The sequence below is a fragment of the Amblyomma mixtum genome, chromosome 6 (genome assembly GCF_055824585.1).
Source record: "Amblyomma mixtum isolate Tamu chromosome 6, ASM5582458v1, whole genome shotgun sequence".
NCBI classification, from domain to species: domain Eukaryota; kingdom Metazoa; phylum Arthropoda; class Arachnida; order Ixodida; family Ixodidae; genus Amblyomma; species Amblyomma mixtum.
This window is the reverse complement of record NC_143017.1, coordinates 111,800,304-111,812,158: the sequence shown is the minus strand read 5'-3', so window position 1 is coordinate 111,812,158 and position 11,855 is coordinate 111,800,304. Positions and strand designations below refer to the sequence as shown.

Below are 11,855 nucleotides of genomic sequence, written 5' to 3'. Positions count from 1 at the left end.
AACAATTTGCAGGGGCAGATGCTGCAGACTTTGCCTGAAGTTTCGGGCTGCGCACACTACGACGCTGCTCTACGAGCTCATCAGTAGTATGAAGTGTAGCTTTAAGATTCCAAAATGTGCACTGAGTTGCAAATTAGCACGGCCATTTTCACTGATAAACGCAGTGATCATGAAATGAGAACGACAAATCACTTGAACGAAATGCATCGCACAAACGGCACTAATGAGACGTAGTAGATTCAGTCGAAACGGGCGTGATGCTTTTCTAGGATATTCGCAGAGGAGCAACATGCCCATCCTGACACCACAATCTATTTCAGAACAGCGTTCTGAGCGGTCAAATACAGTGGGACAATATTTTTTTTTTATCACTCTTGCAGTTGATGACTGCAATGAAAAATATCTATAATATCATGCAAGAAATAACACCATGTTGTTACTGCTCCCAAGTTCTTTTGTACCTTTTTGCTTGCCTGCTCCCAAGATGTTCGCCTAAAAATTGTGCTCATCCTCGGGACCACCTGCCTTCTTCTGGGCGCAGCGGAAGTGTGGCACTCAGCTCTGGGCCACCGTTTCCCTGTTTCGGCGCCGCCCACTGAGGCGGCGACGCCTAGGCCATCATCAGTCACGTAGTAAAGGATCATGTATCACACGCGTCTCTCCCTTCTTTCCCAGCTCTGCCTCTCTGTAGGCTTCCCTAGATTCACCTCCACGCTTGGTGGGGGAAGCAGTGTGCACTGCACTGAAGGACAGAGGCGCTTGGAGTAGCACCAAGGCCTTGTAGTGTGCGTTACCAAAGCTGCCTTGGAGATGCACCTGCGGAATGAAAACGTGAGAGCTAAAAACCGGGTGACAGCGAAACAGTCGCTCGCATTCCAAGTCAAAGCTCCCGGCGATGTCACACGCAGTGCTCGGTGTCCTCGTTGCTCCTCTCACTTCAACGTTCTTCTCAGGGTGGGCCTACGGCACGCAGGCAAGGAAAGTTTCGGCTCCATCTCAGAATCCTTTCCTATCTAAGTCGACGATTTGCATAAAGTATGCATGCCTACGCGAAAAAGCTGCACAGTTACGCGCCGCTTTTTGTCACTAAACAACTGCAACTGAGTAGGTGAGCTGTATGCCGCCAAGCGTTCACCGCCAGGACACCGGTAATTTCAGTGAAAAATAGTAGCCCTGAAGGCGCTCAGCGAGACGCTGGTACCTGACAGCGAAGCTGGAAAAACACGGTGGTACTCAGCAAACTTTCTTCCTGCGATGTGCGTACTCCAGTTTTGCGGTTCCTGTCAAGAATATTGCGCCTGAAAAGTGACGGTTTCCGCCGTGGCATGTAATACCCCCCCCCCCCCCCCCCCCCTCACTTTTACGCAGCACAGTGCCATCTCTTTCAGAGCTCATTCTTTCGCCGTCTCTTTGGATAACCATCTCGCCTTTGCATTCTCTCCTGAGTTTTCGTAGATGTCAGTTTGATCGCGACTCTGTTTTGTCGCCGTATGAATGAGCATAAGATGAGGCGAACAGTGGGGCTGTCGTACAGCACGCATATTTGGACAATATGACTGGTTGGCAACTAAACGCGTCCATTTCAATGTCTTCATGTTTTCGGGGCCCTCTAATGTTTCCCATGGTTGCAAACAGTACAGCACAATTAATACACGTTTTTAGAGAAATTATTCCTTTCTGTCACGTTTCTTGTAAAGACTTGTAAAAAGTTAAAAAACTGACAAATAAGCATTAATTTTGCATACTGGCTTGATTGGTTAATTTAATTCAATTCCTAAAAGCGCGCCATTTGTTTAGAGCACTTCGAAATCTACAGAAAACTCGATAGGGAACGACAGAAACAAACAAAAAATGAGCACAACCAAGTTTCAGTGATTATGATAGAAGAGAGCGCTTTTCCCATGGTTTCAAAACCGGATGCAAAAGGCGTGCTGCCGATCGCCATGGCTGGGTTTAACTGCATCATAATATGCCTCATTTTTTTTTCTGATTATTTCTTTTTTTCGTCTGAGCGGACATATGGCGGTAAAGAAGCCTTCAGTGCACGGCTCGTTTTGGGTCCCCGTTCATGCCGCCCATCGCATGCAGTGAGTTATGCGCATTTATGGATGAGGCTTTTCCAAGAACCTAGGCAAGTTTGCCACATTTCACCGACGGCTCCTTTGCCCTGACAAGCGCACCTGGAGAGCTCTCCGAGCCACGGTGAAAACGTAGTGTGGAGGAGTGGAGAATGCATAATCCCGAACAGTTTGTGCAGGTTAAAAAGACAGTAATATGAACGTATGCCCGGTAACCGTAGAGTTATTCTCGTCTGCCTGGGGTGAGACGTTGTGCTGCGTTTCGTTTTTATACCCTTTTTCGAAAGAGAGGGAAATCTCAGTATTCTTATCCCTCTCGTTGAGACTTAGAAATTAAGCAACCCACTTTGCCGGGTGGATACAAAGCGCTGAATTGCATTTCTTCTTATGGTCACGTAGGTGGTTTGAACTTCTTGCTCTGCGCTCGAGTTGCACTGTATCTACAGCAGAAGTGCGCTCACTCTGAAGTTTACAGTAACGCTGATGGTTAGCTGAGTAGGCTCAGTACAGCCCTCAGACAAGGCCCTTGCTGTGCAAGGAGTAAAAGGAACTGGTGAGCATTCACAGTGTAAGGGCGCTGCCCGAAATGGAGCATTTGGTGATGGGCTTTGACTATTTTAGCCGTCGTTGTTACAACGCAGACTGCATTCATTTATCTGTTGGACGCAAAACAACGCAGTACACGGTTAAGAACCACGCATCATCACGTGTACTCCATTCATAAAAATGGAAGCATGGATGGTGGTAGGAAACTTCCATATACACTACTGACAAATACAAATGTCAGCGCCAATTGCTCGCATAGCGGCCTGAGGGAAGCCAGTTAGAGTGTCGTATCGTCGTCATGACAACGGTATCCAGCAGAAAAAAACCTAGCGGGATTCGAACCACCACCTTCGAAAAAAGACCAGGTTCGTATCATGGTCTCTCGGACAATTGTAGCCTCAGCCTTATCGCATTATGTGCGTGGGCAGTAATCATTCACTTTTAAGCACCAGTTCACCATCAGTCGTCAGGTGCGCTTAAGTAGTTGAAACTGAAATTAACCGGAGTTTCAAACCCCTGGAATGGATACATAGACAGTCCGCTTTGTTTACGCTGTAAAATGTGCTTTATCTAGACCGGATCTGCTGCATTAGTCAATTACGCTGGCGGCGTTACACACCGTGATTCATTCGGCCAATTCCACTGATTCTCATGTGACAGCCTTAGTTCTGTGCGAAGTTGGTCTACAAGACGGTCACCGCCCCGTCTCTTGCGCTGATTACGCCAAAAGCTTTGAGCTCATTCAGCGCAGTAGGTAGTAACTTCCCTCTGTGCCATAATTATGGTTCACGTGTTACACGCAGCAACGCAGTGAAGCATCTGTGCGCTTGACGGGGGAACAGCTGTAACTATTAGCCGGGAATTTCACAGAGATAAGCAGCGAGAGAGGAGGAAAGCTGCAAACAGGGCCGCGTTAGCGCCGACATCGCTTCAAACACTTCGTAGACCCTACCGGAAGTTTTCACCACCGCATGCAGCCAAGTTTTTCGGCATCAGTGGGTGCTGCTCCGTGCCGTTTTTTTTTAATTCAAATTCTGTGGTCGGCTTATTGTGTGAGCGTCAGGCCCCTGAAAGGTGTCAAGGCATGAGCGCAAAATGAGAGAAGTGCCTCAGCGACGATGCTTGTTTTTTCTGAACATTCCCTCGTTGTTTCTACAGGACGGCATTCATGTACAGGCCCTAAAATAGATTTGTACAAAATTAGCTGCACCTATGGTAGCAATCTTACTGATTACTGAAAAAAAAAAAAAATTCTGAGTGTCTTTGCACACATGATGTTTACGTGTGCAGACTAACTCAGATTACATACAGAGGGCAAAAAACACGTCTAGAACGACTGAGCTGTCTGTTCCGCAGCTCCCAAAGCCGCTGCGACCAGGAAGACGAAAAAGAACGATGAAATCCAATGCGTGTTATTAAATCCTATGAAAACTGCGCGTGCTTACACCGAGACCATTTTTAACCAAATGTTATCGCCAGATATTGCGTGTTCAGCCCGAAGCACTTTCAGTGCGTGTTATAGAAAAGCGTTCGGCCCTCTGCACCACGCTGCACCAAGATACTCAAATTCGTTGACATGCTACAAGTGATACTTTTAAAGCGAAAGCTTTACTACTTGCACTTTCAGCCTTTGCCGTGGCGCGGTGGTGCCACCATTGACCTTTAGTTGACCTCTGTGTGACGTCATGTGTGACATCATGCCGAAGAGAAGGGCGACCGACTCGCGCCGTCGCAAGCCGCGGCGGTGCCACCACCGGCGCCTAACTCCTGCGCTCTCCGCTAGGAGCGCGATTGTGGCGTTACGCTGAAGAGATTAGGCTCGACTCACGTCGCTAGAAAGCAGTAGCTGTGCCAACCATCGTTGGTGCCAACCACCAGCGGCTTAACATTGCTTCGCGATCTCGCACCGTCCGTGTGCGACGGCGGTGCACATGAACGGCGGCCTGACTGGACTGGATTGTACTGGACTGGATTGGATTGGATTAGAATAGATTAAATTACATTAGATTAGATTACATTAGATTGGATTGGATTAGATTGCATTGGATTGGTTTGGATTGGACTGTATAACAGCTGCATCGCCACAAGTCTAACCACAAGCACCACCACCAGCTACACTACGAGCTGAACCATGGCGTAGGTACGGATATTGCTTTCGCAATTACCGGGCTTAACCAAGCTAAGCCACAGCGAATTTCTTGCTGACGCAGCTAGAAGAAATGAAAAGGTTTTCACAGCGAAAGCTGGTTTACGCACGGCCCTCCGTAAACAACGCATGCCCCCCCCCCCCCCCCCCCCACCTGCGATCACGTGACTGCTCCTTGCACGCATACCAAGCCTCTTGCTTCGTGCCACCTTTGCCGTTACCGGGTAGTATGCGCGGTCGTAAGACGCCTCCAAGCGATTCGAAACGCCTTTCGGACGCTACGTAAGTAGTATTAGTAGTAGTATTATACGTAAGTAATATTTAAATAGAAAACGTATTTTCATACAAGTAAAGTTCAACAACTGTGTTAACTCTGACAATCACAGCGATGTTAACACGAATGGAAAGAATCCGCACTATGAAAATGCGTACACCAAAAGTCGGCTCAAAAAGTGACTCAACACGCCGAGGAGCGTTAAGCATTTCCTCAATAGCATCCTTATGAAATGCGGCTAATCCACTAGGGCAGTTTGCTACCGCATCTTGTCACCAGCGTATGCATCACTCCGGCTTGGACCTCATCTCAAGCCTTCGGTTTCTTTCCGGCCGATCGATTTCACGGCGAAAGCGCGTCACAAAATAGGTGCCATAAGCGAAGGCGATTTGACGCAAATGGTGGTGGAGGGTCTGAAATGCGTGCGATATATTTCGCAGGGCTGTCGCAGATCTAGGAAATGATTGCGATGATTTCCCTTTAGCTGATGCTTATCTCAGCACAGGTGCTAGAGGGTGCAGTGGCCGTGTTTTCCTCTTATCATAAGTGCTGAAAGAATTTTTCCTGCGTTCTACTTTCGCGGGAGTGCTAGTTTGTTATTCGCTACCAAGTACGGGATAAGCTTTGCTAATATCTGGCGTGTAATGGGTTTTTCGGGTACAACGCACAAAGCACAGCTCGACACAAAGCACAAAGCGCGGAACGGCGTTCACCGACAGGCACTGGTTCCAACGGCCACAACAGGAAGCGCGCGCTCTCCGAGAGCAGTCCCGCTGCCGCGCGAGCACTTCTTCTTCATCACAATGGCCCCCGGCGAAGGAGGAGCCATCCTGGCGACTCACGGCGTGGTACACATCACGGGTTCGTGGTAGGGCTTGAGGCGGCTGATGTGAACGGTTTCACGGCCACGGCGGCGGTGGTCAGAGGAGGGTGTCAAAGGTTCCACAACGTAGTTCACGGGGGAACTCTGACAGACAACACGGTAGGGGCCGTGATATTTTGTGAGGAACTTGGACGACATGCCAGGAGGACCAGAAGGGACCCAGAGCCAAACAAGGGAGCCGGCGGGTAGGTGGGCAAAGGGTTGACCAGAATCACGCCGTTCTTTCTGACGATGTTGGTCGGCAGACGTGAGGGATCGGGCTAGTTGGCGGCATTCTTCGGCGTACTTGGCGATTTCAGAAGCAGGCGAGCAGTCAGATGCGTCAGGATGGTAGGGGAGAATGGTGTCAATCAAGCAGGTAGGTTCGCGTCCATAAAGGAGGAAGAATGGCGAAAACCCTGTAGTAGACTGGACGGCGGTATTGTAGGCGTACGTCACAAATGGGAGTACGAGGTCCCAGTTAGAGTGGTCGGGAGTGACATACATAGTGAGCATGTCACCGAGCGTCCGATTAAACCTTTCGGTCAGCCCGTTCGTCTGAGGATGGTACGCCGTGCTTGTTCTGTGAACTACGCGACATTCTTGTAGAAGCGCCTGAACAACGTCGGATAAAAACACGCGGCCGCGATCGCTGAGAAGCTCGCGGGGAGCACCGTGGCGAAGAACGAGGTTGCGAAGAATGAAGAAAGCGACTTCTCTGGCTGTAGCCGTCGAAAGAGCGGACGTCTCGGCATAGCGCGTAAGATGGTCGACAGCGACGACAATCCAGCGGTGACCAGCAGTAGAAGGCGGCAGAGGCCCATAAAGGTCGATGCCCACACGATCAAACGGACGGGCAGGACAAGGTAAAGGCTGCAATGGCCCGGAAAGGCGCTGCGGTGGTGACTTGCGGCGTTGGCAGTCAAGGCATGAGCGAATATACTTTCGTAGAAAGGTATACATGCCGCGCCAGTAGTACCGGTGCCGAAGGCGCGTGTATGTTTTTAAGAGACCAGCATGGGCGTTCTGGGGTGCGGCATGAAAAGATGCGCAGACTTCAGCACGTAAGCGGCGAGGTATGACAAGCAGCCATTTTCGACCATCTGGCATGTAATTCCGGCGATAAAGAAGACCGTCTTGCAAAGTGAAATGGCGGGCTTGACGTCGAAGGGAGCGGGAGGGCGCTGACGTAGTGCGGCCGGAGAGGAGGTGCACGAGAGAGGTTATCCAGGCGTCTTTGCGCTGCTCCAGATGCATGTTTGGAGGGCGTAACGAAGAGAGCACGGGGTCAATGCTAGAGATTGTCGCATCGTTGGCAAGTAGCGGTGAGCGGGAGAGGGCATCGGCGTCAGAGTGCTTGCGTCCGGAACGGTAGATGACTCGAATGTCGTACTCCTGAAGTCGCAGTGCCCAACGACCAAGTCGGCCGGATGGATCCTTCAAGGACGAAAGCCAGCATAAAGCATGGTGGTCGGTGACTACGTCGAAGGGGCGGCCGTAGAGATATGGTCGAAATTTGGTTATTGCCCACAAAATGGCCAAACATTCTTTTTCGGACACGGAGTAATTGATCTCGGCTTTAGAAAGTGTGCGGCTGGCATAGGCGACGACATATTCATGAAACCCAGGCTTCCGTTGTGCCAGCACAGCACCAATGCCAATGCCACTAGCATCCGTGTGGATCTCGGTCGGAGCGTCCGGGTCGTAATGGCGAAGTATGGGTGGTGAAGTAAGGAGCCGGCGCATTGTAGCGAAAGCATCATCACATTTGGAGCACCACGACGACAAGGAATTTTGGGCTTGAAGTCGCGTCAAAGGTGAAATGATGGTGGCGAAATTCCGGATGAAGCGGCGAAAATATGAGCATAGACCGATGAAACTCCGCAGTTCTTTGGGCGTGGACGGCTTCGGAAATTCGGCTACCGCACGAAGTTTTGCGGGATCCGGAAGGATGCCGTGTTTAGAGACGACGTGACCGAGGATGGTCAGTTGGCGAGCTCCGAAATGGCACTTTTTCAAATTTAATTGCAGCCCTGCGGTGGTGAGACAAGTGAGCACTTGGCGCAGGCGAGTCAGATGCGTCGAAAAGTCGGGCGAAAACACGACGACGTCGTCAAGGTAGCAGAGGCACGTCTTCCAGCGTAGGCCCCGCAGGACATTGTCCATCATTCTTTCGAATGTAGCAGGGGCATTGCAAAGCCCAAATGGCATGACGTTAAACTCATATAACCCATCAGGCGTGACGAATGCTGTTTTTGCGCGATCAGCGTCGGCCATGGGTATTTGCCAATAACCAGATCTCAGATCGAGCGACGAAAAAAATTCTGCTCCTTGTAGGCAATCGAGGGCGTCATCTATGCGCGGCAGAGGATAAACGTCTTTCCGGGTTGCAGTGTTCAGCCGTCGATAATCCACGCAAAATCGGATAGAGCCGTCTTTCTTTCGAACGAGAACGACCGGGGAAGACCATGGGCTCTTCGAGGGTTGTATAATCCCGCGCTCCAGCATGTCGTCGACTTGCTCGGTGATGACGCGACGCTCCGAAGCTGACACGCGATATGGTCGCTGGCGCAGAGGAGGATGGGTGCCAGTATCGATGGTATGGGTGACAGCGGAAGCACGGCCGAGTGGAGTTTGGCACGCATCAAAAGACGAACGAAATTCGCACAAAAGGGCGAACAGCTGGTCACGGCACGCCGAATGAAGGTCTCGATCGATAGCACTGTACAGAACGTCAGAGGGTGGTCGGTGTGACAGGGGAGCCGGAGTGAGAGCATCGAGCGACGGTGTAGGAGCGGCCTGGGCGTCGTCAACGACTTGTAGAAGTTCAGCCGATGCTACGTAACCAATGCATTCACCACGAAGCAGAGGCAAAGGAGTGGGCAGATGATTGCTGATGAGCATGGTTGCGGTGCCAGAAGTCATTGTGAGGACAGCGAAGGGAAGCGGTAGGTTCCTGCGGCGAACGAACAATTCCGAGGGAGTAAAGAGTACAGCTGTGTCGGGTGGGTCGGCTGGAGAGATACAGGACAGGGAGACTACAACGGACGAGGAAGCAGGAAGTTCGACATCATGGGAAAGGAGAAGTTTGTCCGGGTACTCAGCGGTTTCGGCAGTGGAGTCGTCGGGTAGGACAGAGAGTGTGACTTCAGCACGGGCGCAGTCGACGACAGCAGAGTGGTCCGACAGAAAGTCCCACCCAAGAATGACGTCATGCGAGCAGGAGGACAGTACCACAAACTCAATTGCGTAGATGACGTCTTGGATAGCAACTCGTCCAGTGCAAGCGGCGAGCGGCTGAATTTGCTGGGCGTCAGCAGTACGCAGTAAAATACCAGGGAATGGCGTCAAAACTTTCTTGATGCGGCGGCAAAATTTCGCGTCTATAACTGATACGGCTGCTCCGGTGTCTATCAAGGCACACGTCGCAACACCGTCTACTACAACATCAACGACATTGGCGGGGGACGTCAGAGGCCTTGTAAAGTTCGCCGAAGGCGCAGCTCTTGCCTCGTGAACTGCGCTCACTAGTTTTCCGCTTCACTGGAGCTGGCGCGGCGGCGCATCGGAGAGATGGAACGGCGCCGCGGAGAATGGGAGCGGTGCGGCGCGGCGGACTGGTTCTCAGTGGTGAATGCAGATGGTGGCGAACTAGGCTGCACGCGGTACCGCTGCGTGTGAGGTCCGTATGCTGAGTGCGTCATGACGTCAGTAGGCGGATAATAAGAGTGATGGCGGCAGTAGCGAGCGACATGTCCGGCAATGCCACAGGCAAAACAAATGGGCCTGTTGTCCCGAGTGCGCCATGGGCGACCGTAGGGGAGGGGGGCCGACGCCATGTGCGGCAACGATGGTGGGGCGGGAACCCGATACGGCCGGACAGGTCGTGGTGTCAAGGGCGGCGGAGCTGCTGTGGCGTCGGAGAAATTGCCCGTGGTAGGAGGAGCCGGGCGGGACAGGACGGCGGCGTAGGTAAGCGGGGCAGCCACTGCCTGCTGGGGGACTGGTGGCACGGCATCTGCGATCTGCAGGGCGTCTGCGACCTGTGCCTGGATGGTATGCTGAAAGGCCGGCGGAAGTGCTGGTGACGGAGCTGGGGGCGCATGCACGAGCGCGAGTTGACGTGCAACTTCTTCGCGGATAAACCGCTTCACCTCTTGCATGAACTGGGGTTCTCCAGCGACCATGGCATCCGCAGATAGTACCTCGGCCTGCCGCAAAGGGCGACGAGCGAGGACGCGTTGCTTGCGCAGCTCCTCGTAGCTCTGGCACAAGCTGATGACGGAGGCAACGGTGTCCGGCTGCCTGGCAAGAAGCATCTGAAAGGCGTCCTCGTCGATGCCTTTCATAATGTGCTGGATCTTATCGGCTTCAGTCATCTCAGAATTGACGCGCTTGCACAGGTCTACGACGTCTTCCACGTAGCTGGTGAACGTCTCACCTGGCTGCTGCGACCGCTCACGCAAGCGCTGCTCAGCGCGGAGCTTGCGCACGCCAGGACGGCCAAATACCTCGGCAAAGCTCGTTTTGAAAGCCGACCAGGTGGTTATGTCTGCTTCATGGTTGCGGAACCACAGGTTGGCGACGTCAGCAAGGTAGAAAATAACGTTGTTCAGCTTCATGGTATCGTCCCAGCGGTTGTGCGTGCTTACCCGCTCGTAGGACGCCAGCCAATCTTCGACATCACTGTCACCAGTGCCGCTGAAGACAGCTGGGTCTCGCTGCCGAGGCATGCCAGCGCAGATAACAGGTGCTGGCGGAACCGATGACGGCGGCGGGGATGTGTTTCTCGGCATTTGGGTGGTAACGGTGCCGTTTCTCAGCTCCAGGACGGGATCAGAGTCCACCTCCACCACTTGTAATGGGTTTTTCGGGTACAACGCACAAAGCACAGCTCGACACAAAGCACAAAGCGCGGAACGGCGTTCACCGACAGGCACTGGTTCCAACGGCCACAACAGGAAGCGCGCGCTCTCCGAGAGCAGTCCCGCTGCCGCGCGAGCACTTCTTCTTCATCACAGGCGGAAAGAAATTTGGAATATTGCCATGCACCTGTTTTAAATTTTTTTACTTGATGTGAAAGTTTAGCATACTCAAAACACCCTTTTTTTTTAGATATCTCCTTGTGACATTCCATGAACGGCAGACGATTAAAAAGTGTGTCGGGGAGTTCCTGGAGGTGAGTTTCTATCTTCGGGGATGAATCACGAAGGCAGTTATCACAGCACCTCACGAATAGCTGTGAGTACCTGCGTAGAGGTGAAATTATGAAGACGCTCACGGGGCAAGCCTGCACCTCCGGCTCACAGGAGGTGGTTAGCGCCGCGGTGAAGCTTAAGGCCGCTGCTGGCGATTTGAGCAATGTATTCTGAGGATTCTTTCGCGGCAGCCAACTTTTCACGTTATTGTGCTTGCTGCGCTGTAAGGTGGCCATCACCACACTTCAACAATACGCGGAAGTAATCATGGCACGGCACACTGAACGTATTTTTCGGTTATATATAAAACATCGCAGTCTTGTTTATTCAGTAAAGCCAGTAGAACTCTCGCTTAGCCCTAGCGAGCCACAACAACAGCGACATTGTTAGCTCAGGACCATTCTGTACCTGCGTTCGAACCTGTCATAGCGACCGAGACGTGAATGTGTCGCCACACTGCAACCTAAGCAGATCATCGAACATTCCCGACGATATGTTATCGCTGTATAAATTTCTCGCACTTTTTTTTAATTGACATTGACATAAAAGGAGATGTTGGTGCTTGATCAAGGCTCCTTTGCACATAATTGAAGAAAAGCCCTTCTTCCTCACTAGACAGTCTCATTCGCGAGACTGAGACATGATCGGACAATTCAAGGAATTGTGCTTCATTGTTCCGGAGCTGTAAATTATCTACAGAAGAAAAGAACTAAGATAATTCTTAAGAATGACTTGAAGTCCCTCTTTGTCC

General features: G+C 51.7%; 1 protein-coding gene across 1 annotated transcript; it reads right to left on the bottom strand.

The window, feature by feature from the left end:
* Positions 1-621: 621 nt before the first annotated feature.
* Positions 622-10,758, bottom strand: LOC149340040 (uncharacterized). Its single transcript, XM_089551042.1, has 3 exons — positions 9,838-10,758; positions 2,540-2,607; positions 622-816 (listed from the first exon to the last, which is right to left on the bottom strand). Exons 1-3 carry the CDS (start codon positions 10,700-10,702, stop codon positions 622-624), a joined length of 1,128 nt encoding a protein of 375 aa, XP_089407168.1. The 5' UTR covers positions 10,703-10,758.
* Positions 10,759-11,855: the final 1,097 nt, after the last annotated feature.

Excerpts from the sequence above, each read along its gene's own strand:
- LOC149340040 (XM_089551042.1), bottom strand. The coding sequence starts at position 10,702 with ATGCCGAGAAACACATCCCCGCCGCCGTCATCGGTTCCGCCAGCACCT. Across the intron at positions 2,608-9,837 it reads CCCGGCTCCTCCTACCACGG|CAAGGGCCTTGTCTGAGGGC; the intron begins GCAATTTCTCCG and ends CTCCTTGCACAG. Across the intron at positions 817-2,539 it reads GCGTTACTGTAAACTTCAGA|GTGCATCTCCAAGGCAGCTT; the intron begins GTGAGCGCACTT and ends TTCATTCCGCAG.